At 40.0% G+C, this 27,475-nt stretch overlaps 2 protein-coding genes across 2 annotated transcripts; one reads left to right on the top strand and one right to left on the bottom strand.

Annotated features, from left to right (window-relative positions):
• Positions 1–516: 516 nt before the first annotated feature.
• On the bottom strand, positions 517–6,544 carry MRPL22 (mitochondrial ribosomal protein L22). The gene is made up of 7 exons (XM_085317943.1): positions 6,492–6,544; positions 6,361–6,406; positions 4,090–4,225; positions 3,513–3,578; positions 2,942–3,019; positions 2,028–2,097; positions 517–800 (listed from the first exon to the last, which is right to left on the bottom strand). Exons 1-7 carry the CDS (start codon positions 6,517–6,519, stop codon positions 589–591), a joined length of 636 nt encoding a protein of 211 aa, XP_085174069.1. The 5' UTR covers positions 6,520–6,544; the 3' UTR covers positions 517–588.
• An 86-nt stretch (positions 6,545–6,630) lies between these two features.
• Positions 6,631–26,250, top strand: GEMIN5 (gem nuclear organelle associated protein 5). Its single transcript, XM_085317941.1, has 28 exons — positions 6,631–6,813; positions 7,035–7,189; positions 7,868–8,049; positions 8,832–8,983; positions 9,209–9,328; positions 10,004–10,136; positions 10,623–10,782; positions 11,401–11,613; positions 12,324–12,409; positions 13,064–13,158; positions 13,806–13,942; positions 14,541–14,614; positions 15,066–15,247; positions 15,365–15,504; positions 16,105–16,276; positions 16,520–16,747; positions 17,242–17,355; positions 17,801–17,929; positions 18,203–18,298; positions 18,597–18,734; positions 19,255–19,402; positions 19,967–20,086; positions 21,148–21,358; positions 22,049–22,306; positions 22,958–23,120; positions 23,684–24,245; positions 24,689–24,785; positions 25,628–26,250. Exons 1-28 carry the CDS (start codon positions 6,657–6,659, stop codon positions 25,781–25,783), a joined length of 4,578 nt encoding a protein of 1,525 aa, XP_085174067.1. The 5' UTR covers positions 6,631–6,656; the 3' UTR covers positions 25,784–26,250.
• Positions 26,251–27,475: the final 1,225 nt, after the last annotated feature.

Here is a 27,475-nt window from a genome sequence, read left to right as displayed (position 1 = left end):
AAACAATGCCATCTACTGACTCTGTCAAAACCTGACCTTCAGAGTTCTTTGTTCGCCGCCCGCAGACATAATGTCTAAGCTGCACAATAGAGGAAAGAAGAAATGTTATAGCCCAGAAACTGTAAACTGATAACCTGCTAATCTCTACTAAGACTGTTGCTTATTTTGTTGCACCACTGTAACTTGGTTAAGATGCCAGGTTTTAGAAGTTTTACTTATCAGTCTCTATCCTGATGCAACTGTCAAGAACACAAGTTTTCTTGACCCAACCATACCTAATTGCATGAATTTGAGAGCAATTCAAAACGAAGTATTCAATAAGCCTTATAACTACACTGTATGTTCTAGAATAGATAGTCCAGGGCAGAGAACTTAATACCATTTAATGCAGTGGTAACTCAGAAAAAGCAACATCTGTTGCTGCTTTTCCAAGATTTTTTTCTCCGCACTTATGGCTGAACAAGTAGGAAAAAAAGGGTTACAATTATTCTTGCATCATCCAGTCCCAGCAGCATGAAAAACGTAAAACATGACTTTATTTTTATATAACCACATTGTCAAAGGAGAAGTATCTGTTACAAGAGTCTGTCAAAGTGTATTAGTAATGGTTCTGTTTCGCAGCTGCTGCACATATTCCTTTGCTTGGTCAAAACCAGTCTTTAGTGGCTCTGGAGGAGGAGGAGGACCTTCAACCAACTTCACAAAGTAATGGCATCTGACGAGTTTCATGATGCCAAACATGCCTTTGCCATGGTAACGGATCTGCTTCGTATAGTGGCCTTTGCCTGTCAATGACTCAGCTGAAGGAAAAAACGTGAAAAGACTGTTCAGTCTCGGTGTTTAATAGCAGGTATGTAGAAGCTTATTTTGTCAGTGGATTTTTCATGACTGCACATGAAAAGTTAAGCCCCTTCAGAAATCTTTCCCCCGCCTTCCTGCTATTGCTTTTAGTAGATTACCAGTACAGAGGAACTCATGAGTTGAATAAGCATTCACCAGGAGCACCAAAAAGGTGGATTTAGAATAAGCACACAGGAGAACAATTGTATGGTGAAAGATAAATCCAAAGGAAGCTACATTGAGAACTTACTAGATTATATAGCTCTTTTAAAGGTAGTATTAATTCCATTGCTTTTCAGTAGCTTGTCTCATGAATTCCCACAGAAGTGTTGCAGAACTTTCCTTCCTTTCTCCCTCAATTGTATTCATCATAGGTATTTTCATTATCTACACATCCATCCCTGCACTAACAAACAAATCTTCCTTATGACAAGGCTGGAAGGCCCCAAAGAATTCTAATTCTGCTCTACAATTCAGGTTACTTTAAGTTTATGAAGCGGTTTTGCTAACATTTACACCATATTTGGCAAAATGACAATCTTTTTCTTTGGCCCTGAAAACACCTACAAGTAAACATTTCTCTAACATTTTTCTAGGCAAGAAAGTGGTAGTTATTACAAGCTTATTCTGTGATCTGCAACAAAACCTTTTTTTTATATTAAGTGGTCCACTGCCAATACTAACTTGTTTGTATACAGATGTTTCTAACAGAAGTTAAAATTTCCAATCCCCCTTTTCACCCACGGAAGTAATATTAGCAACAGACTGTTTCCAGCATCCACATTCACCAGTAGTATTAAAAGTAATACGAGTTTGCTTCCTTGTTTGCTGATCTTTTATACTCATGTCAGTCTTCCTCTTTGAGACTAATCATTTTCAGAGGGCAGAAAATCCATTCGTATGAATGCATCTTATTAGAAATCATGCATCTAGCAGATGCCAGAAGAATACCAGTCAGACATCAACTACAACAGACTGATGGCTGAAAGCTCAGCAGCCACATTAGATTCAGTTACGCAGCAAGTAGGAAGAACATGTCTTTACTATTTTGCTAAAAATTAGCTATTACATACAAACTGTTCTGTAAACATTTGTGCTGATTTAAAGTAACAGGACCTAATTAAAGATAAAACCTTTTTGACAGAGTAAGATGATATTTCTCTGCACTAAGATAAGAAACTATTTACCTATATATAAATTTGATTTGAATTCMACATTGTGATTTCTTACTGCCATTTCCTGAGCTTCTAAGAGAACCTGTAACATAAGAAAAAGAAACAAAAATACTGATGAGGAATTTAAGCAATGCTGTTTCCTATCTTTCTGGATAAATGTGCAATTTCTTTCATTTTAAGTCAGTTAAAAAAAAWTATTCTAAGAGGATCAAAATAAGCCAGTAAACTTTTCCAGGGAGAGTGCTAGAAACAGACTTATTTTTCATGTAAKTATGTTCTCTGCACCCACAGACTGAAGAGGTTCAGGACAATTTTATCACATTTTATGGGGCAGAGGGAGAGCTGCGGAAAGGAAGATGGTTCTCATCAGCATTTGTCAGCCTTCTATTCATGGATCATCAAATTGGACAGACTAGAAACAAATTCTGAGGTGGCAAAATCAACTTATGCCACTCAGTATTTTGAGCTAACATGATACCTCTTTGCCAGTATATTCATGCCAGAAGTCAGTGTTTCAGCCAAGCAGATGAGTAACCTCTGAGACTAACAACTTCAGTGTATGAAAACCTTCCATGTCTTTACAGCACTTTCCCTGATGACATCCTACAACTTGTGCGAATGTAAGAGCCAAAACACACTGTTGATGTACCAACCATTACAGGATGATTCTGCATTATCATGACTGTAACGCCAAGTGATTGTTTGTTAAAGATTACCATATATACTCAATTACCATTATGAGTTAGAACACAGATATGCAGAGGTCACTCATGCTGGATAAGTCACAAGAGTAAGTGATTGCTACAAGACTGAAGACTTAGTTTAAGTGTTCCTTAGGGGCTTAGTAGAAGCAACTCTGAACTACTGGTGATAGACACTAATTTAAATTTAAGAAAACTGAAGCATTAGGAAATACTGCTGCATACCTCTTTGATCACCTTTGCTCCCTTTTTATCATTAAATTCCAACTGAGCAAGAGCCTGGTCAATGGACATTCCTTTAACCTGAAATTACAAAGGGTTAACTCTGTGATTACAAATATTTCCCTTCTCCAATTCAGAAAGCAGTATTTTAATTAATTAGCCACTACAAAATGAAAAGAATTTCCCTGATTACTAATTTCTTCAGTGCAATCTCTTATACAGCGATACAAACTGACTAATCATTAGTGTTTATCTTCTTAAAGAGAAAAACAACCCGCTACTAATCTTCAGAGCTCCCCTTGCCATCTACTGCTAGGCAGAAATAAACATGAACATTCTTTCAAGGTGTATGATCTGAATATGATCCTGGGTACAAGGTTGAGAATGTATTAGGATAAAGCAGTTAAACCAAATTGTGCACAACTATTGGCTTACATAAGCACATGCTATTCCCCAGGATCCTGTTATGAAGATGCCAATTAGACTGCAATTGAACTACTAGGCTGTTAAAGCAAGTACACCAAACAGGTTTTACACTCTAGCAGTAAGTACCACAAGAATAATTTTTGCTTACCAGTTTTGCCAAATACCACATCTTATCCTTGCTGTATTTTATTTCCCGCCGACAGTGATATATTTCCTAAGCGTAAAAAACAAACAAAAAAAACAGTAATTTTGCTGTGAACATCAGCATTCATTTTTGCTATGCAACATGTTTYTTTCAGTAATAAAATAAGCATAACTTTCCCTATTATACTGTGAACATACAAAGTCAGACATGCCTTTGATATTTTAAAGTGAAAGCATTAAAGCAGCAGTGCTCACATAGTAAGTTTTTTTAATACAATTTTAGGAGAACTCTTTGTAGTTCAGACTTCTACAACCAGAGGATGATACCTTTGCAATATGCATCACATATTTTGTAGGTGATCACCTGAAGAGCAACTTGAACTTCCAACAAAATTTAGGGGTGGGAAACATCCAAAGTGAAGATAATTTCTCTTGCTTTTACAACAAAAATGCACCAGACTAAAATCTTAAACAATAAATAAGCTATTAAATTAGCACCCTGTGGAGTGATATTGAGACAGTGGCATTGTATTCTGAAATTGCCTACAGAAAGGTAACAAAATTTATAAGTGCATTCTTACAGCTGGTCTACGAGGTTCTCCAGGCAGCTGTGGAGGGTAAACAATCCTGTTCTTTTTCTCCCACTTCCCAAATTTCTCCAGAGRAGTGCTTGTGTGGATGCATGATAGAGGGAAAACACTACCAGATGCTAACAACCTGCAGAACAAGACCACAGTCTTTGGTGCTGAACATAAAAATTCTTTTTCATAATTTTTCATAAAAATCCCTGTCCAATTTATCTGAATAGTTGTGAACTTACCTGTCTTGATAAGGAGAGTGTCTGACATACTTGACAACACAAAATGAAACCATTTGAGCCTTTATACTTTATATTGAAAGGACTTCTGCCATTGGACAGGAAGCTTTAGGCTTCCTAAAGCAAACCAGAAACTGTGACATTTGTGTAGCAAGAGATGCCACAYCAAACACCCCATGACCTTGACACAAAGATGTAATCATCTCTGTTCCTATGGGGGTTTCATTATCCACATAAAGTATTGACTGATCTTAGAAAATTKTAAGCAGTGGATTGTTTAAGTTTTACCTACAAAAATTTTGTAGTAATAATTTTTAGCTTTAAGGGATTGACTACCAAATATTGGAAGTATTTATACATTCATCCTGTCTGAAATACAAAGTGAAAGTTACTTGAAAATCACTACTTCAAAATACAGTGAAATAAGATAGCTGATAGTGAAGAACTATTTCTATGGTTTTCAGTCAGTTCCCTTACCTCAGAAATTCATAAAGACTAGGATACATTTTGCCCCCTGGAGGCTAGATAAAGCGCTGCTGAGCRGTTGGTCATAGCTGTAAGCTACAATAAATAGGAGTCAAGAAGAGGAAAATATGAAGCTTGAAAGAAAGAGGTAACAAACCAGAGTGTCTTCTCCATTTTGSCTTGTCAAAGACTAGTATGTTCTATTAGAATGCAACACCAAATGCTTTAGAAGCAGAAAATCAATTGGAGAAATTGGGACACTTAATTATTGCAATCAAAACATAACTTGAGTCCTCTAAATCTCTATTCCAGACTTAATTGAAACAACATATACTCTGCTAATTACTCGTTTTTTGCCTCCCTTTCAAATTGAGAAAGAAATAGAATGAGCAACTCCTTCACTTTGAGACCAGAATGTTTTCATGTTGAAAAACTGCTAATATGGGAAAAAGTTGTCAGAGTTGAATTTCCCCCRGCCGTACCTTATTGCAGCAAGACATTTAGCCCCAAACATTTCAGYATGACATGAGCTATTTCAGAAACACTATTTCAGTGTCAGCCTCCTTTTCCTAGACAAAAGTTTCAGAGCAAGTGAGTGAGACACGAYCTCAGAATTCTCTTTAGAAAGTCATATTTTCACACTTTTCTTGGCATACAAGATCTTTGCAATTGAAGTTACTAAAGCAAGCAACTATTCAATGCCATTCTTCTTCTGAATCAGTAGATGTTGGGGGGCAGAGAATTAACTTTTTTTTTTTAAGCATTTAGAGCACCTTACTGAAGCCATCCCTRTATTAGGTACTTTCACAAACTATTTGAACAACTGAAAGTGAGAAATACAACATGCAAACTAAACAGAAGAAAGCCTTTTCTCTAGAGTCCAGATTCTGCTAGCAGCCTTCCTAACTACAATATAATAAACGAACTTCAAAAATATTATAGTATTTGTCTGAATAAAACAAGAATAAAACTACCAACCAAGGAGTATACGAATAGGCCCACACATCCAAATACATCTCAGAAACATACCRATTCATCTTTATCCCTTTATTAATCTCTGATCAAAAAGAATCTAGGTAAGTTCAARACCACACACTGAGTTTCACCAAGTCTAAGGTTTGAAGAGCTTCATGTTGGTTGCCAAGTTATGCAAAATAATTTATAAAGTTTATGGCAAATAGCATACAATGTCTTAGTTACAAGAGAGCACTGTACAGATGAAAAAWTTTCACATCCTATCAACAGGTAAATTAAAATATTGGGGTTATTATAGAAAGTATTCAAAGCTTGCTTCATTGCTTGATATTTATAAGTTTCATTCAACAGCAAGTCAACAATCTGGCGTCGCTCAGTGCCAAAGGCGGCAGGAACGAGAAAAGCTGCGCGGGCAGGACCAGGGCAGAGRCGCCTCCGCCGTGCCGCGACGCCCGGGCGCGTAGAAAGGTGCTACCGAACCACGGAGCGAGGCGGCGCGGCGCGGCCCAGCCCTCCCCTCTGCGCCGCGCCAGGCCCCCGGGCAAGGCGGCCGGAGCCCTGCAGGCCGCGGCGCCGGAGGGGCGGCCGCACTCACCTCTCCGGGCGCGCCCAGCCGAGGAGGCTCCGCGCCCAGGCACAACCTGCAAAGGAGAAGCGAGGTGAGCCGGGGAGCAGCGGGCCGGGCCCGGCCCAGCCCGGCCGCCGCTCCCAGCCCCTCACACTCACCGGTCCCGACCGCCCGCCGCGCCGCCATCTTCGCCGCCGCGCTTTACGGCTGTCGCTCTCGGCGCACGCGCCGCCTCGTGCGCGCCGCGGGCTTTGCGACGGCGTGCGCGGCGCTGGGCGGCAGCGCTCGGCAGCGGCCGAGGCGGCTGGCGGCGCGGCGGGGCCATGGCGGCGGCGCGGGTGCTGCCCGCCTCGCCCAACTGGTACAGCAGCCGCTGCAGCGACGCCAGCGCGGACGGCCGCCTCTTCGGCTTCGGGGCGAGGCACAGCATCTGCCTCCTGGACGTCGGTGGCGGCGGCACCGCCGCGCCCACCGTCTACGGTACCGGCGCGCGGCCCGGTGGGGGGGGCCGGGACCCCCCACGGCGCCCCGGGGCCGGCCCGGGGCTGGCTTCTCCGCGCCGTCCTCAGGGGAGCGCCGCGGGGCCCGGCCTCCTGCGGCCCTACGGCCCGCGCACGTGGGGGGCCGGGGCCGGGGCCGGGGCCGGGCGGGGGCCGGGCCCGCGGGCGAGGTTTCCATCCCGCTTTCCCGCTGCCGCGCAGGAGAGCTCGTCGGCCACACGGAGAGGGTCTCCGGGTTCGCCTTCTGCCACTACCCCGGGCAGAGCAGGCTCTGCGCTAGCAGCTCCGACGACGGGACGGTGAAAGTGTGGGACACGCAGGCTCTGTCGCCGCTGGCGGAGCATACTTTGCACCAGGTAGGGACGCGGGTGCCCATCTCCGTGGAGGCATGGCAAACACCGAGAGAAAAACTCACCGATTTGCCTTGTGGATCTTGCACACGAAACAGGGGGTATCGCTTCAGCCAGAGCTGGGTTTCTGAACTGGTGGAGTCAAAACTATTGAATTCTTAAGGATTTTTTCTTCCAGGCCTAGATCTACAGTGATGTTAATAGCATCTTAATAAGCAGTGGGGTATGGTCAGAGTTTCAGTGAGTGAGTATGCACTTAGCACGTGCTCATTGCTACTTAACGCAGCCCACTTAAAATCACTCCACCAAGTTGTTCTTCTTCAGAGAGCACGTATGTGGTTCATGCRGACAGTTACTGTGACTCAGCTGCAGAGAGATCCTGTGGCTCAAAGGGCAGCATATTGGCAAACTGAACATGTCAAAGCTCAGAGTAACTGAAGCAGTTTAAAACTAACTCAGCTGACATTGGGAAGTACTCACAGATAGGTGTTAATCTCTAGCTGGAGAGTGAAGGTAAACTGTTAGAGTAAGATAAATGCTTTCTATCCAAAAAGAGACTGCTTTTTATGCGCTTTTTTATGCACTTAATTTTGTTCTGTGTTTTAATTCTTTAAAGTCTACAAAATATATCTAGTGAAACAACATCCTAGACTCTTTTAAATGTCTTTGATTCTGTTTTTTTAGAATACAATCTCTGCATTGCACTGGTCATCTCTTGTGAAAGATTTGATTGTATCCGGTGATGAAAAAGGTATAATTGTTTGTTACTGGCATAACAGAAATGACAGCCAACAATTCTTCCCAGAGCCTCGGACAATTTTTTGCCTCACTTGTTCTCCTCATGATGAAAACCTGGTGGCTATTGGGTAAATATTGTTTTGTTGCTTTCCATTCTTCTTTTGAAAGGTCCTTGGATTTTGCTTGGTACACACTTGTAAGATTGCTTTCTAAGAGGTCTTAGTGGCTGCTTTTTTTTCCCTGGTACACAGCAATACAGAAATAATGTTCAGATTTGATAGACCTGCAACACACAGAATTCCATAAAAATTTAAGGGTATGGGTTCAGTGTGACTCTCTGAAGTTACTTAAAACTGGGTTTTTTTGAATTGGATTTCATCATTTTTTTGTCATTTTACAAGTAATTTCATTTGAACAGAGTTTCATAGTTTTGCTAGGCCTTTCTCAGCCATTGCAATTCCAGTCCTTTAGATGCCCAAGACTATATTGAACGAACCAGGAATGACATGGAAGTCCTTTAAACTTGAGGATGTAGTTTTGTTGAAAGAGAACAAACATAAGAGAAGGGAGAAAATKAAAATGATTTGCAGTGGTGTTTCTAAAAAGAAAAGTTTTCCATGTGTAAAAGCCACTGTTGCTTGTGAACTCTGTGAAAACTGTATTAATAATGACAATCGATGTCATTCATGAAGCTGAAAGCACTGTGTGATTGCACTTGGAAAGGCAGTTGCATRTACTCCAGTGCTGTACTGGAGTTCCAGCTCGTCGTTAGTCTGCCATTGCTGCTTATGCTTTGGCTTCCCTATCTGTCATAACGATAACAACCTCAGTGATGAGCTTTGAAATCGAATCAGATATTATTCCACAAAGATCCAAGAATCTCTTCATTAACTTAAATCTTTKTTTTTAGCTACAAGGATGGTATGGTGGTTATAATTGATATCAGCAGGAAAAGAGAAGTTCTTCATCGGCTAAGAGGCCATGACGATGAAATACACTGTCTGGCCTGGTGCCCTGTGCCAGGTGAAGAAAGGTTACCTGCTTGGCAAGATGAACTCCAGGGTATGTAGAAGCGATTAATAGTTTGTAAAGCGATTTTTAGTTCATAAAGAAATCCTCCTTCCAGACAACTTAATTCTTTATTTATAGAAAGGTAGTAGCTAATCAAAAGCATCTAATGAGTTAAACTACAATGTTTTCTGATGCAGGGCAATATAGTTTCAGTTGATTTTTACAGACCTTTTTAAAGCATAACATGGCTCTTACACTATTCAATATTTCCCGTAGAAGAAAGTGAAGTTCCAAATGGTGAGCTGACACAAGATACAGCAATGAAGAAAGGTTGTTACCTGGCATCAGGAAGCAAAGATCAGACCATGCGAATATGGAGCTGTACTAAAGGCAGAAGTAAGTAAGATTAATAATATATGTGAAGTAAAAAATAACAATATGGTGGAAGAGTTCTTCTCTAACTACACCTTTAATTTGCTAACCTGGTGGTTTAATGCTCTGATTATTGACAGTGCTTGATTTTCTGCGTGCTAATGGGAAACTATAAATCAGAACTACGATCAAAGCTCTGTTTTGCTATTATACTGTCCATAATGTACCCAATTCCTTGTTTGGTTGTTAGCAATGATTTTCGTTCATCCAAAGTCAGAATTGGAGAGTTAGGACGTTCTTGATGTCCACCAAGAGCAGGACAGGAAATAAGCAGATAAAATTCATGTTAGACATTACAAAAATCATTTGTCTATGAAAGTAGTAAATCATTTGAAAGCATCTCTTCAGGAAGTTGGATAATTCCCTTTGTACAAGGAGAAGAGGGAGGAGGAAGAAAAGGAGATGATAAAGAGCCGATTAGATAGATTTCAGTCTGGGATAGATAGTCAGGTCTATGTATTTCTCAGTGAGTAGAAGCAGGCTCAATATACTGTGATTTAGAAAGTAGGAACTAGTGACRTATCAGAGATACTTCTAAAGCACAGAAGAGTCTGCTTAAAGCTTTGGATTCACAGGATTTCTTTTTCTGTCAGAGAACCTTGATGTGCTAGATCTAGGTGATCCCTCTTGGTTCCATAGGTGTAATGACTTTGAAGTTGCCACCCGTGAAGAGAAGAGGTGGAGCCATTGATCCTGCTGTTAAAGAGCGCATTTGGCTGACTGTTCACTGGCCTTGTGGTCGTTCTAAAGAAATTGTATCCAGCTGTTTTGGGTAAGTATGGCACACAGTGGTCTGGCCCACTCAATAGCTTCAGATGTATTTATTGATAATTAAGGAAGAACTGTGGAGAAAACCTTGAATACACTCACCTCCTGCCTCTGTCAGCATAACTGGAGAGAAGGCAGGAAGGCAGGCCAAGAGTTGAACTGAGAGTTCATACTTCTATAAAATAATTATTTATCCCATAATTTGATCCGATAATCAAACAGAATGTTGACTGCTAATTATACTAATAGTATTATTGTTCATTTAACATCTAATGGGAGAAAGTGGCTTGACAGCTTTGAATGTGGTTAAACATGGATATTGCCCGTGGGGGGGGGGGGGGGGGGGCGTATGTGTGTAGGCCCATGTCATGGATGTGCATATAGCTGTATTGCTATTACACTTGCAGTGTGTATATATGTAATATAGGCTGTATATATGTGATAGTTCTTTTAAAAAGTGAACAATGAAGTGCGCACTTTTAATTTGCAGGGGAGAATTGCTACTCTGGGATTTGACCCAATCTGGGAAACGCAAGTGGACGCTTTTAGGATCTTCAGAAGGACAGAATCACTCGCGAATTGTATTCAATCTGTGTTCCCTGAAAGTTCAAGACAAAGAGCTTCTTTTTTCCATTTCAATGGACAGAGATGTAAGAACCATTTATAAAATAGCGTAAAAATAGCAGTCCCTTTACAGTTCAGTTGACTGAGATGAGCTCTTTTATAGCCACAGTCTTCCTCTTAAGTGGGTYTATTGCAGAATTTTATTACAGCATTGGTTGTGTACACTTTTGTTAGTTCATTAGCTCAGGTTTTTACTATGATGAAGTGAATGGATATACCCTTCTGGATTGAATGGTAAGCATTTAATAATAGGAGTTTACCACTTCTTTATGTTTCATTTTAGTAAGAGCTAAGTTTCCTTTTTTAAATGATAAGTAGTACTGAATTGTGTATCTCTTTTCATGAACTATAGCATCTATTTGTTTTTTCTTGTTTTTTCCTTTTTTAAGGCAGCAGAGAGTCTATTGTTCAGAAGTGAGAAGAGGAGCTGTAGTATTGAAATATGCTTGTTTTGCCTGTTCTGTTACAGTCTTCTAACTAGTACAGCCCTGTGTCAGAGACATATGCTGCTGTGGATGAAGAATACATAATATATACTCTTCAATTTGACACTTTGATTCCTTGTCTTACTTGTGCTTTCTTTTTTCTTGTCATACCAGTCACTCATACCTTTAACCATTTCCCTTGTTGCCAAATTTCTTCAGGTGAAGTGTTGGGACCTATCAACTCTTGATTGTAGCTGGACAATGCCCTCACTTGGGGGATTTGTCTATAGTCTTGCCTTCTCCCCTGTGGACACAGGCTGTCTTGCCATCGGTGTTGGGGACAGCATGATACGGGTGTGGAATACTTTGTCCATGAGCAATACCTATGATGTTAAAACCTTCTGGCAAAGCATAAAGTCCAAGGTTACAGCAGTAAGTGTGCTTTTGATTCCCTTTTCTTGTGTTTTCCTTCCCTTCTTGCTCATTTTTCTCTTCTGAAGAATATTTTCACAACTAMTAAAGAACAGCTTGGCTTTATATATTTATGTGCTCAATTCTCATGGTATATCATATTTTATAAAACCTGGCAACAAAATTTTAGATCTCTTTACAGCCCTAGACGTAACAACCAGCTGGTTGTTACTTTGCTTCCTCACTTCTGTCTTCCTTTGCAATCCTTTTTTGCTCTATCCATGGTTTCTGTTGATCTGCTAGGAAGCTTACAACACACACAAAAACAGACATGGATGTCTTCAGGTTAGATTTGGCCAGAAGTTGGCCAGATGCTAATACTTGGTAAAATTAGTGGCAGCATTAAAACGTGGTTCTTATTCTTGTCTGCACTGTAAGTTTTCTCATCATCCTACATTATTTATTATCCCACATTTTTGTTTTGTAATGTAGATGTGAAATGGCATTTTAATTATGCTAGTTGCTTCGATCTTATCCCATAATAATTGGTATGGAGAGAGTCTTTGATACTTCTAGCAGAGTGATCAAATAAAGTGGATTTGTTTTCAAGGGTAGATATAAGGGATTGTGCTTGCTCATCAGTTTCAAGGTGGTCTTCTTGTTTCTTATTTGGAAATAAAGCATCCATGACTTGTGCTATTTTGAGGCTCTTTCTCTTCTTTTGCTTGCAGTTATCRTGGCATCCAACCAAGGAAGGTTGTTTAGCTTTTGGAACAGATGATGGAAAAGTTGGCATATTTGATACTGTCTCCAGCAGGTAAGAAAGTAGTTTTCAAATTTACTAGTGTCCTAATGAGCAAATTGTAGATTTTGTGATGGAGTGAACAGAAGTTTGTTAAATGAATGAAGTAATGTTCAGTTTTTGTATTTGAAATGGTTTTCTGTTCCATGTATTCAGGATCATGAGACAAAATTAATTATTTTGCTATCACTGCCTGTCAGATCCTGCTGGTATGTCACCATGCCTAATGACATGATCTGTCATGAGGTATATCTTTCCTGTTAGACAAGAGCAAGATTAATTTAACAGTAGTCAAACAGCTGGATTTTCAGTGCCTTTTTTCATTTCTTAGTTATGTCTCGTAGCTCCTAACTTTGTCCAAATTGCATGACCAGACATCGTCTGTAAGAGGACCTCAGTCAAGGGAAGCTTTAGCCAGAAAGATTTTCAGAGAATGGAGAGCAACATGCAGGTGCAGCTCATCAGGATAGTTTTATGTTTTTAGTAGTATCCTAGAGATGTTAAGGAAGGTTTTGCTGGGGGATTGCTTGTTGCATGTTAAAACACCTGTTGTTTGTTTTCATCACTAGACACATATTGCTTGAATCTTTGTATTTGGTATCTCCCCTGAGAAGTTCAGTACCCTTTCCTTAAATCTGACTGCACCTACTTCCTTATCTTCCTACCCAGCATTAAGAATAAGCCACCTCAGATCTCCAGTACTTACCACAAGAAGACTGTATACACATTAGCCTGGGGCCCTCCAACTCCTCCTCTATCTTTTGGTGAGTCTTGCAACCCCCTGTGACAGAGTAGGACATCCATGCAGAGCGCACAGATGCCGTTAAGTTGGTATGCTCTCCCTCCTTAGGCAAAGGAGCCCAGTTTATTGGTACTGTCCTTCTTCCCCATTGAGGATGCATTTCCACTTGAAGAGTTATTATCTTGCAAGGGGGCAAAACAATCTGTTATACTTCTATTTTATGAATTCTAGGTAGTTTCAGGAGGTAGGTGGGAGTGGAGTATAACACCTCTGTACTTGTTTCAGGCTATTATAAAGCAGTAACTGTCTGCATGCAACCTCTGCAGTCACTGTGTAGGATCAAATGTGGGTTCCTTAGCCCCGGAATATCTCTCTACCATTTAAATTCAAGAAAACAGCTCCATTATCTCTTCTTAAACAACTCTGATTTTTTTTTATGGAGTAAGCTTTAAACTTACACAGTCATTGTGTTATGCAGAGATGTGGTACAAGATATGAGAGATCCGTTTAGTGCACTGTATTGCAAGAGTTTCTTGCTGCCAGATCACAGGCAATCAAAGCATGTATATAACCTTTTAAAACAATGTTTTGATTTTTAGTGGGAGTAATTACTTCCATTAAAACTGATGAAGAACATTAGTATATTTAGCATTTTTCTTTGTTGGATAGGAGGAGAAGGTGAACAGCCCTCTGTAACCTTATACAGCTGTGCTGGTGAAGGTATTGTTTTCCAACACAACCCTTGGAAGCTTAATGGAGAAGCAAATGACATCAACAAAGTCATCAGAGACACTAATTCAATCAAAGTGAGTATTTGTTTTTGTTTTTATGGGACAGTGGTAGCAATATCATAGCTTCCACAGCCCTGTAGTTGACCCAGTAGATTTTCAGTTTTGTCTCTGTGATAAATCTAGAAGAAATAAAGAATTTTAAACCCTCAGTCTCCACAGGTGAACTTCAGAGACATCTAAGTAACTCAAGACTATATCAATACTCTATGTATTTGGCTCTGAAGGAGAGTTTTAGTTTGTTGTTGTTTTCTCCCTGAAATTAACATTGCTGATCTATTCCTGGCATCAGTTACTTTTCTGATTTGTAACTAACTTCATCAGAAAGGAGTAATTGAAATGAAGTATCTGTTTTTTAAAGCTGTACYTGGCTATTCACAATGATTACTTTATACAGGCTTTTTCAATTTAAAAGCATTTGAGAAGTAATGCTCTGAATAATGTCATGGATTATATCACAAGGCAGGCAAGCATTGGAAATGTAAAGCTTCAATCCTAAATTATTCAACTTCTCTGGTTTTGTTGTTAACTCCTTTTTTAAAAAAATAAGCAAACACTGCTGTAAAGACATAAGTTTGTGGAGACTGTTGGCAATAGTTGTGTCTTCTTTCTACAGCACAAATTGCCTGCACATACTGAGATCAGCTGGAAACCAGATGGCAAACTCTTGGCTCTTGGTAATGAAGATGGGTATGTTTAACTTGTAGGTTAAAGTTGTTTATGTGTTGATCTTGACTAGAGTCATTGTAGGGAAACAAAAGTATTTTTTTGTTACCCTGGTTTATCTCTATTCTTTCACCTATCAAAATATAGTTTCCTGTCAGTAAAACATTTGGGAATACTGGAAAAGGGGATTTTGAATGTGGTGCTGCCAATGTATCTCACTTATGATGATACAACATTCTTTGCTGTGACTTGGTTTAGTTGCTTTTGGCACGGAGGAGCCATCACATCATGTTAAATCATTTTTAAGTGGTCAGCTGATGGTTGAAACTCATTTTTGCTGATGAATGCTTGAGTTGAATTCAGAAATGAAAAACCTATTCAGTTACTGCCTTTCACGTTCTGTCGTTCTCATAGAGGATAACAAAAAAAAATCACTGACTGCTGGATTTCTTACAATGCTGTTTTTACATTTCAGCTCAATTGAAATATTTCAAGCTCCAAACYTGAAATTACTCTGCACTATCCAGCAACATCATAAACTAATAAACGCTATTCGTTGGCATCATGAGCATGGGAGCCAGCCAGAGCTGAGTTACTTGATAGCTTCGGGCTCAATTAATGCTACTATTTATGTGCATAATMTGAAGAGCGTTGTAGGTAATGGTTTGCAAATTATACTTCTGAGTCTTGGCATCTTGTTTTACCTTGCTCGTRGTTTATCTTGCTAGCCATATTTCTAGTCATGTTTGATTCTTATTTTTTTTATTCTTTCAGAGAGCCCTTCAGAAACTCCTCTGACAATAACAGAGCCTTTTCGAACTCTGGCGGGTCACACAGCTAAAATCACAAGTCTTTCTTGGAGCCCCCACCATGAGGCAAGATTAGTATCTGCTTGCTATGATGGCACTKCACAGGTATTACTCTAAAGCCATTCAGAAGTGTTTTTCTCTTAGTTTCAAGTTATCCATTCTCTACAGTGTTTTAGAACCAAACTGAACAACAGAGCTTCTTTTGTGAGTTGAACTGCTGAATTATTGCAGATTTACACTTGATAACCATCTGCTTGTCCTGGATACCTGAAGCATAGAGCAAAATTTTGCCTCTTGCTTTATTCCTGTTTCTGCTTCCTACTGGCCACATGAGAATAATTCTAAGACTTTTAGTCCAGACCTAGGGAAGTTCCTGTAAAGAAGCTGGGCAGTTGGTGTGTTTTAGTGACTAATGAGTTCATTCYTAAGTTCAGTTATTTGTGTTTTCATACCATGTTATTCATGTCATTCATATATTATTTTCACTTTTGGATATTCAGAAAAAGTGTATGTTACACAAATGTATCAGTGCAAATAAAGTTCTGAGTTTTCTCCATTTGCATGTTGACATTTGAAATACTTGTGCTGTGGTTCAGACACCTGAAAAGAGAAGCTCCTACATGAGCAAATCACTGAAGAGGAAATGCAGAGTATTAGCGAAGGAGGAGACTTTATGAGTAATTAGGTTTCTTCCATGTTTATAAGGTATGGGATGTTATGAAAGAAGAGCCACTCTGCAACTACCGAGGGCACCGGGGCCGGCTACTATGTGTCCAGTGGTCACCAGTGGATTCAGATTCTGTTTATACAGGAGCAGATGATTTTTCTGTTCACAAGTGGCTCATCTCAAAGCAGGAGCATACACGGCCTCCTCAGGGTAAGTACATTCAAACAGAAGATCCTTTCCTGGAGATAAAGTAAGAGATGGGAAATAAAAGGTTGCCATGATTAAGTTGTATGATAAAGTTTTTACACTGACTTCGAATCTGCCTGCTAGCTCTTTAGGGATAAACTGTATCCTTTGGTTTGGAAACCAAATACTGATTTTGAGAGGCAGGCAATTAATATACTAAAAAACTCTACAGATTATATAAGAGTAACTTCTGCAATACTTTTACAGGCAAGAAGAGCATCGAATTAGAGAAGAAAAGGAGTATGCAACCCAAAGCCAAAACAAAGAAGAAGAAAAAGCCTATAGGAAAGAATCCAGCCAAGCAGGATTTAAGTGACTCCATGAATGGAGATGAAAGTATGAAGGAAATTTTGCTAGAAGAAAATGGAGTATCAGACCATGAAGGAGATAAAGAAGCTCAGGAGGCAGAGTTGCCTGATAAAGTCTCCACGATAGGTAATAATCAGATTGTCTTAGTTCAGTGTTTCCCAGATTGTTTAGCTCTCAGACCATCACAAAGTTTAACATTTTCATGCAAATTTTCTTACGTTTTTAATCAAAATATTCCACTTGAAGAAAATATGGTTCCTAAGACACTTTTCATAACCTTATAGACTAGTTTGGGACTCAGTRTCTTTAAATAAGAAGATTCTGGCACAAAGAACAAAATTACTGAGGTGTTACTCTTGAAACTGTAATTTTTGATCAGTGTTGCCTTCCAGTGATGAATCTTATAATGCTTATGGACCTTTGTTAGTGTCTGTTGACATCATATTTAGCTTTTTGACAGTTCTGTAGTATTTTGTTCTTATTTCCTTTCTCTAGAAAAGCTCTCAAGTTTTATGGCAAAGTGAAGCTTATTTTTTCAATACATAATATGAATATTTGAAGTATTCTGCTTTAGGCTTTTCCATGTATTATTTTTTTTTTATTATTGTTTAACTGCACAGTGTCCAAGGATACCTCTTCATATGCGTCTGATTATTTTTCATTTGGCCAGCCAAAGCCTTTAGTGATACAGAAGGCCACCCCTGTGAAAAAGGATCAGCCTAAAGAGAAAACAGGTTAGTATGTTTCAGTGATTTCTTAACAGCACTGAATCCAAGCAGAGCTGCTGATTCTAGGCTTATTTCTGGCTGCAGCTTCCCCTCTTGATTGACATCAAGTAAGTGGTACAGAAAAACAGAAAAGTATTTGCTTTTAAAATCTCCTAAACATTTTAGTTCTCTTATTTGCCCTGCTTGACAAGTCAACTGAATAGTTGTTCAGTGTGGGCTTAGATACTGCCTTTTGGTTGCTAGTCTCAGTCTAGACTTGATGTGTAAAGAAATGTGCAAAGTCATCAGTATTCAAAAATCAGAATTGTCATAATAGAGATGAATGTGAGACTTGAGTATTTGCTTTTTGTCTTACTGTGTGAGRAACAGGGTTTTTTTGGAACTATAAAGAGTTCTGTTGTAGGAGACTTTTGTAACTGCAGCAGTGACWAAAATGTGACTGACTTTTCAGGTCCTGATTCTTCTCTGAAGAAGAGGAAGCCTCGTTCAATTTTGCCCTTCACCACATCCATGGATCACAGATCAAAAGACGAATTGCATCAGGACTGCTTAAGGCTTGCTACATGTCTGAAATCCAAAGGTATCAGTCTTAAACTTGGAGTGTACAAAGGAACTTGCTATGTTTGGTTTAGAATAAATGGTCTGCGCRAACGCAGTCCTTTTAATGAGATTCAGATGGAGTGCAAATGCAAGAAATTGTTAGATCTGCTGTTTACGGGGAAAAAAAATGTGGAAGGCTTTTTTCGTATTTCCAATGGTTGACTGTACTGGAGCAGTACACTGATTTGGCAGATTCTAGTGCCTTGTGTTGTGCCAACTCAAATGTTCCTTCTCTTTGCTTTACTTGTGATAGATCATAATGAGGATTTGTCCTCTGACCTCGGGGATCATGTCCACTTGGGGCTGTTCACAGATAGGGCTTCTCTGCACACGATGATGGATGTGGAAGGTAAGTTGCATRATGAATCCAATTTGACAATATGTCCATTGTCGCAGTGACATTCAAGAAGAAAACAATTTGGGAAAGATGCTCAGCTTTTCTTTATTGTAGATTAAAGTGCACAATTAAGAATGCACGTTTGAAGGAAAGACTTACTTTTCCCAAACAGCTGTTACGACTTTCAGATGCAAACTTGCAATACCTTAAGCCTGATTTAACTAATTTTTGCCAGAGTATTTTACCATGGATAATAGTGTTATTGGACTCATGGTGATAGGCAACTAGAAAGTGTGTTTGCTTCAAACAGGAAAACATCACTTGGAGAATGGGCATCCAGAGCTCTTTCAACAGCTCATGTTATGGAAAGGAGATCTGAAGGGCATCCTCCAGGCAGCTGCTGAGAGGGGAGAGCTGACAGACCAGCTAGTAGCAATTTCGCCCATGGGTACGTTTGTATTTCTGACAAGTAAGCAAATGAAATTAGCTGCCAAGGATCACCTCATTCTGATTGTTCTGGATTGGAAATATGTTTTCTTTAACTGCCTGATGACAAAAATCAAACATAAAACAAATGTAACTTATTAAGACCTGGATGTTCCCACAAGCATTCTTAGGTTGGAGTAGAAGGGAATAAAGACTAATTTCCTTTGGAATTCTTAGAGGAACAGGCCCATACTTCAAGCACAAAATTGGTACTCTGTAATATGCTGCAGTCCTTCTGGCTTGCTGTTGGTTTAATATGCTTCTAAGTTGTTACTTTACTGATTGTGTAGTCTTACAGTTATGTTGAAGCCCAAGCTTTGTGGTGTTTTATTGCCTTGATGACTTGCATTAAAATGGTTAAGAAACAAAAAAATCAGTCTGGAGTTGATACATGTTTAAAAAACTAGTATTGATGTCAGTCTCACAGAAATCCTTCCAGTTTTAAAACTTTGTCCCTGAAACTATTGCCTTCTCTTTTCCAGTTGGATATCAGGCTTGGGTTTGGACAGTAGAAGCCTTTGCAAAGCAGCTGTGTTTTCAGGAGCAGTATGTGAAGGCTGCCTCCCACCTCCTGACCATCCATAAAGTGTATGAGGCTGTCGAGCTCCTGAAAGTGAACCACTTCTACAGGTTGCTGTATATTTTGTTTAGATTGTTGTTGTTTTAGTCTACTAACCTACACTAGTGAGTAGCTTTGATTTCACATTTTAGTTGTGCACTACTGACATTGTGCTTTAATATCTGCACTATGGAAGCTGCAGGAGAGCATTTACTGACAACTATTCAACTCTACACATGCGTATGACTTAAAAAAAAATTACTTACTGTTGCTAAATATTAACACTTAAGGTCACAGTAACTAGAAAAGATTGGGAAGAAACATGCAATTCTTATTTGCTYTATACGAGATTAATAGATTTTCTTTAGAATATTCCCTACAGTGTATTGGGTAGCCAAATAGAGGTATTAGCATTTTTGCTTCCTCAAGTGTAGAGTACTTCCACAGTCGAGGTAGGTTCTCAGGTATAACGACATTAGTTGTCCAATCTAATGAGATCGTCTTCTTTGTTTTGGGGCCTAAGGTACTTGAGGCAGTTTCTTCTTATATGTGAGAGAAATGTCACCTGTGAAAGCAGAAGGTATATGTTTTTGTATACAGTCAGTTAACTTTTCTGATTTCTCTTTGTGCCTTAGGGAAGCTATTGTAATTGCTAAGGCTAGGTTGCGTCCAGAGGATCCAGTCCTGAGGGAACTGTACACCAGCTGGGCAGCTCTTCTAGAGAAAGATGGTCATTATTCCATGGCTGCCAAATGGTAAGGAAAGGATACTGCAGAAAGGATAGTATTGATTCCATGAAACAAAGTTAGTTCTTGGTTTTGTAGCAGCTGAAATCTAGCAGCTTTCAAAAAGTGTTAATTATTTGTCTAAGGTGCTTCCTGAGCCTGATCTCACTAGATCTCTCTAATGTTGGTGGGAAAAGAAGCTCCAGAGAGCAGTTCAGAGCAGAAGGACAACTTACCTTGGAACTTACCTGGAATAGGTTGCCCAGAGAGGTTGTGGAGTCTCCTTCTCTGGAGATGCCCAAAACCCTCGATATGATCCTGTCCAGCATGCTCCAGGTGACCCTGTTTGAGCAGGGGGCTTGGACTAGATGATCTCCAGAGGTCCCTTCCAACCTCAACCATTSTGTGATTCTGTGATTGCCAACTATGGTAGAGCCACTTCTTTCTGAAGACATTGCTGGAAGTCTTGGAAAGTTAGGATAGCAAGACTAAGATTAGGATGTGTTCAAAAAGGCTCTCTGATGTTTCCAACTTTCTACTGGAAATGTAGCAGAGTAACATTTTCTCGTGAGCCTTAGCCAGTCCTAATGACAGGGTCATTCTTTCCAGGTTAGTGTTTCATATTTGTGGCTACCAAAATTACTAGTAACTCTTGAAATACCTTGGCCTGAAAAAGTCTACTATGTTTGCTTGAGGCCGATTTCAGTTCTTTTATTTATTTATTTCACACTTTTGGTTCAGCTGAAATCCAGAGAAATGCAGTAGTTGATAGCCCAGTATAATTTTTTTCCTCTTGAACCTATTTATTTAAATTTCGTATCTAAGCCATGCATGGTTTACATGCCACCTGAGGTTTCAGTCCAGACTACTAGGCTGAGTGACTGCAGGCTTTCTTTTTGAAGCTTTGCACTAGATCAGGCACCATCTGTCTGATGCACCCTTTATTAAGGCAAAGTGACAAGAGCTCTGAGAACTTGTGGAAACTACAGATTTATCTTCATTTATATGTTTGTACTAGAACTGCTGCAATACAATTTAAAAATGGTATCTTAGTACTAACCTAAAGCCAATTTGCTTTTATCTCTTTCTAGTTATTTAGGGGCTTCCTCATTCTATGATGCAGTCAAAGTACTGGCAAAAAAGGGTGATGTGGCATCCCTTAAAACTGCTGCTGAGCTGGCTATGATATCTGGAGAGGAGGAGTTGTCAACAACTTTGTCTTTCAGATGTGCCCAAGAGCTGCTATTATCCAGGAACTGGGTAGGAGCTCAGGAAGTCCTTCAGCAGCAGAAAACTTTATTTGTGAGTCTGTTTCTTTTCTTCTCCTTTTCTTTAGCATTATCTCTCTATCTGTCACTCCTTCCCTATGTTAATATTCCACAGGTAGTTTATCTGAGCTGGTTTTGCCTCAAAATACTCTGCTGGAAATTTATTGCAGTGATGCTATAAGCAAGCGTGTCTCTTAGCAGAGGCCAAGGACCTGTAGTGGGGAAGCATGTAGGCCCCATGCTTGTTAGGTAATAACTGGAGAYGTAATAGCACAAAAAAGTGAGGCGTCACAGGGCAGAATACAGGAAATAGATACCTCTCCTCTGAGAGGGTTTTTTTGTTTTAAAAATGTAATTGACATGCAGTTTTCTTGCTCTGATTTAAGTGTATAATGCTGATGTTAAGAAGGAAGAGGTGGAAGCATTCAGTGTTTACGCTGAATGAATGAACAAGCTATCTGTAACTCTCTTACAACTTACAGACTTAACCTGAAAACTTGCTTTTTTATGGACTGTGAAGCAGAAGGTCAGATTAGCTTGTTCTGAGGTTACCTTCTGGCCTTAGATTCCCTGACTTGATTGGTATTGTCCTTGGTAGCTGTAATTGTGAAACAAGCTGTCACCAACAAGCTGCTACTAGCCATGATGTTTTTAAATTTACCTACTGTGACCAATAAGGGACTTTTGGCAGTAGCTTAATGCTCTTTTTTTTCTCTTATTAAAGGGACAAAGACTAGTTTTCTGCCTTAATGAATTGCTTTGCAAGTGCCTTAGTGAAAGAAATCCATTTGAACGGAAGAGCCCTTCATCTCCCTGTTACCACAACTGGGAGCTCAACAAAGAGGCCTCATTTCTTGACATGGTGATAGAAGTCTGGCAGAGTGCACTGGGCATGAACACCRCTGAACAAGCCTCTTGTGCACAGGAGCAGCTGCACAATATTGAATACCCTCCTTCAACCAGCAACACACACCCCAAGCAGGTAATTGGGCTTAGATCTGTTTATACAGTAAATCTTACTGTGGTGTGTGTAGTGAACAACCACTTTGTGGTGTTGTGCCAGCCATTTCTAGGGGGCTGTTTTCTGCACCCTGCTGCAGGATGAGGTTATTTCCTAGGAGAGGTGGAGAATAAGCAGCTGAGACAGCTTGCCTAGTTGCCAGTTTGTTTCTGCACAGGGTAAGATGGATTGCTGTTCAGTGATGAGCACTGAGATCAATGAGATGTGCTTGGCTGAGTGGGAGTGATTGCATAGCTCAGTGGCAGTCAAATTTTCACATAGAATTGTTAGTAAAGGCAACTTGTTTTTAAAATATGCTGGAGTTCAGAAAGTCTGTTCGTACAGCAGTGCTGCTACAGCTATCCCTTCTGACCCTGGTGAGTCACCAGCCTTTGATGTACTCTCACTTCTCATCCACTTCCTGGACACATACAAGCACAGCTGCTGATTTTACAATGACAGCGCTAAAGAACTTTTATCTCCTGCACAAAAGAGAGTATGTAAACTGCATCATTATTAAAATTGCTTTTGGTGAAGTCATGTGCTTCTGGGCTTTTCCACAATGGTAGTAACCTGTGAGTCATTCATACTTCGCAGTGAAGTTACTAATCAGGTTCTTGCTGCTTCCTGTAGTTGCTTTTCCATATCTCCCATGACCTGACCCTTGCAACGCTGAGCTATCAGACTGCTGCATGGGATGAGGCAGTGAAAAGTATTCTTGGAGCTGTGACCCGCAGTTATAATGCTGGTAACTTCACTCTGATGCAGGAGATCTGCAGTGTCCTCCTTCCTGAAGGTAAGGCTCTTCTTGTGCATCTCCTGGTACAGACAAATGGGAGGCTCTTCCTTGTGAGCAGTTATGTGTCCATTCACTCTAAATTTACTAGGCATAACCTTTGAAAGGAATAAGACATTCCCAGGGATATGGGAACCTATGGCTCTTAGCAGGTACAGCTTCCATGACAAGTCTATGTCACTTAACTGTCTGGAATTTGGCTATTGCAAGGATTGTTGAGTGATCAAAATTTCTGTCTGTGGAAGGAAGCTTACCAGTGTCATTCGCCTTCAGAGTATGAAGTGCAGATGTCTTGTGGCTCTTGATTATGTGAATGTCCTGATGTGCAGTTCAGGATCCAGGAAGCTTCCTGAGAACGATGCAAACATGTAGTCTCATGCTACCTAGAGCAGTGTTGCATTTAGAAAGATGCCTATCTTTCCTTTTCTGCTACCTGCACCCCTCTGCCATTGTCTGAGTAAATCTCTATTCTGGGACTCCAAGACAGCCAATTCACTTACTAGATCAGGTCTTTTTCTTTGGAAATCCTTATAATCTATTTTGAATCCTTTTTGCATTATTAGGCTGTGATAACCTGAAACAGAAACTGGACAGCACAAATTCACAGAGCATGGATGCTTGCAGAAGTTTAGAGGGCTTTGTGGCTTATGGACTGTTGTATGACCTGTGGTGGAATCCACCCAAAGATTGTCTTGCAAAAGACTTGCAAAAGGCTGCCTTGGATCCTGTGCTTCATCCAAGTGAGAAGACAGCTCTTGAACAGAGTTACATTTCAAGTTGCTCTTCCCCTGAAGAAGCTGCTGATCAATGTGCAGTTGAGATGGATGAAAACCTTTACGTTACAACCGAACTTCATARGTGTGAGACAGAAAGTCACTCAAAAGCTAGCTCAGTGGATTTGCWAGACAGACAGACAAAACTGAGTGGCTGCAAAGTGCTTCTTTCAGAAGTGATTGCTGCCTTGCAGAGTACCCAGAGAGATATAGCAGAGGTCCAGCAGATTTTAGCAGAGATGATCCGCCAGCATCAGAGGAACAATCTCCAGGGAAGCACAAATGGAAATACAGAGGAAAGCAAGTTGCAGCAGAGTTCTGAGACTGAATTAGACAGCAGCCCCATGAAGTGGTAAGTTTTGGAACGTGAAGGAATAGATTGAAGTGTTGCTTTACTGTTTTGTGCTTGTGAAGCAAATTTGTTATTTAGCTCAGATTCACTCTACTCTCAARTTTATCACCCAGAGACAAAACTTCAACATATAGCTCAGAACTCTTATGTTTCCCTGGAACTGAACCATATGCTTTAACTTACTATAGCTGAATAACTTTTCTGATGCACAGGGTATGTTGATACTGTGAAGAAACAAAGCAATTTGAAAAGGGGAAGGTAATGAAAAGGACAAATACAATATAAAGAGTTCTGTTTCTTTGTTGATCAGTTCTTTGGATCATTAGCAAGAAAGAGTTAGAGGATATAACATTTGTCTAACATTTTGTTCACAGTAGAGGAGGCAGTCTTTCCAGTCATTTAAACGGAATAGTTACTCATGACACCTACTCTTTTTTTGACAGTAAAGCTGAAGAAAAGGAACCAATTACCCTCCCTGAACTAACAAAGCAGCTTCTAAAAGCAAACCTGAAGCTAGCAGAATTTCCAGATAGTTTAAAGGTAAGTTTTCAGATGACGTGTTGTGGTTCTGAAAGAAAACAGTTATCTTTTGAGCTTGAATGGATGATAAGCGCAGCAGCAGCATCTAATCCCTTTTATACAGAAAGCAAGGAGTGGTGACTTCTTGTGTCACAGTTAAACTCTCAGTTTATAAGATAAAGGTGCCTTACTGCTATCTTGGTGCTGGCACTGTAGATGCAGGCTGGCTGATACAGGTAAGCAGAGGTATCTTCCTTTGCCTGAACTGATCCTACGGTGATGTTGAAAGACAATTAACATAGGGTGTTGGGGTCCCACTGGTGGAACTTTTGCTTCACGCATGACTTACTGCAGTAGGAAAGCGTAGGTCCCACATGGGAGAACTTAGTGGAATATTCCAGCGTAAATCTCTCCTATGCATTTTTAAAAGTAGTCCCTTGCTCTTTGTGATAATTATGTACACAGAAGCAGTTTTGATAGCAAAGTAGGGAACTTTAGGTGTAACATGGTCCATATGGATTAGGAACTGTAGAAACTACTGAAAAGAGTCAAGTGCTTGAAAACCATGACTCCCAGGCTGTTTCATTCCCTCCTTTCTCTAGTCTATAATAAAACTAGAAGTAGTCATACTGTTAGAGCAAGGAGGAGCAAACTTACTTGGTTRAAATGAACTAATTCACTGGAAGGAAGAGCAAATGCATCTGACTCTTGGTTCAGATGCATTTTAATACTTTAAAGTATTAAGTATTTTTAATACTTTGAAGTTATTTTAAAGCAGTGTTTTTAGAGTTAGCTACTTCAATATGCTGCAGATGAACATTCTGATTGAAATAACAAGTATTACCTTACATTTCTTCTTGTAGGCCTTCCCTTTCCCTGACGTGCTGGAATGCTGTCTTGTACTCCTTCACATTGGATCTGAGTGTCCTCCTGAACTACACGAACAGGCGTTGGATCTTCTTAGGAAACATGGTTGTGCTAACATTTATGAAAAGGCTGGCAGGAAGTTCTTGATCTGATGATTTGAGATCAGGCTGTCTCCCTTGTGGCTGTCCACAGCTACTTAAAACCACGGCTGTTCTTTCTTCAAGTGACAGCTTGTGTTAACGGACATGGTAATTGCTGAAGACTGGTTCTGGATAARATTACCCAAAAAAATCAGGTTTATATACAGACTTTCATGGTCATCCACTGCTACTACTAAGCAAGATTGTGATTGAAAATAGAAAAGCAGTAGATTGTGGCCTTGAACAGTATACAGGTTTTTGTATATTTTTTTTTTTTTTTTKTGTGAGAAGTTATGCCAAGGGGCACGCTTGGAATTTACATGCAACAGAAAGAGGTTTGAGCAGTTTCAGCAGAAGAAAAGCTGTAGCTGCCTTCTGGAAAAATAATGGTTTCTTTAAGCAGTCTTATGTTTAAGCCAGTATTGTTCTTGCAAAACATTGTGAATTTTTGTTCTTTAAATAAACGTCTTCTACAGCTAGGCGTTAGCATTTAATTTGAAGTCGGACGGAAATTAGTATCTGTCATTCATTCAAATCGTCCCCCCCCCCTTTTTTTTTGTCAAGAAGTACAATGTAAATTTAACTCAGTTGATAAAAAAAATGGGAATGTGCTTAGCTTTGTGTGGTAATGCCAAGCATACAACATAAAAGGGAAGGCAAGAATTGCTACATTTATCAAGTACRACTAGCAAGAGTAAGAGATTTAAGTAAGTGAAGAAGACAGAAAGTCCCTGCTTCTAGGGATGGCCACAGCCAAATAAAATGCTTTTTGCGATAGTAATGGTAAATTTTAGCTTGTTCTATGCAACAGGTAATAGCAAGTTCTATAGGACTGCTGCTCTTCTAGAAGTGTCAAAATTGATACCAGCTTCTGGATTCTTGAAAAATGCAACAGTATGACTAGTCTTGCAGCTTACTGAAGGCTTTGCCTGTCTTAATAGAAAAACTAACTCTTCCTGGAAAAGCAAAAGCAAGGCTGCAAACGCCTTAGTGAATGTAGCACCCATCTCAGTAATTTCTAGCAGCAACTTTTTAAATACAGGAGAAACATTCACATTAGGAGATGGCCTTGAGCTCAATAAGGCTGAATTTAGAAAACTGACAGGTACAAAAGCGACCGTTTTTAAAAGTGGGGGGGGAGGAGTAGGAGAGATGGATTTAGATCAAGAACTGCTTGAGGTCACTTAACCAAAACACAGACTTGATAGCAATACCTGATACAGATGATGCCACAGACTGAGCAAAACTTCAAAGCAACCTGAATAGCAACAGGTAAAAGCTGGTGGTTATACCCAAAGATGATCCTTCTGTCAAGGTGTTAAGAGTCTGGTGAGCCTTTGCCACTAACTTCAAAGTTTGCTAAATTCTGTACAAAGTACCTGAAAACCAAGAGGGGGAGCTATGGCTTAACTAACGAGCTCTCACATCACATTTGGGAAGAACACTAACGTTCMGATGAAGCAGAAAAACTTGACATGGGACAGATGAGCAAAATGGATTTGTCACCTTACAGGACGAAGCTGCTCTGAAAGTACACTGCCTTGACACTGCTAGCCGTGCTGAGAAGAGCAAGAAGAGAATACAAGATTAGTCACCCAAAGAGATTTAAACACAACTTTAGTCAGCTGCTGTACAATAAGCTTAAGAACAGATTTTACTAAGAACTGCCCTAGTAGCACATCTTAAACAGTAAGAAGAGAATGA

This window comes from Rhea americana, unplaced genomic scaffold (genome assembly GCF_003343005.1).
Source record: "Rhea americana isolate MKP2758 unplaced genomic scaffold, rheAme1 scaffold_51, whole genome shotgun sequence".
Lineage (NCBI taxonomy): Eukaryota > Metazoa > Chordata > Aves > Rheiformes > Rheidae > Rhea > Rhea americana.
The sequence above is the reverse complement of the archived record's forward strand: the minus strand, read 5'-3'. Positions and strand labels throughout refer to the sequence as shown.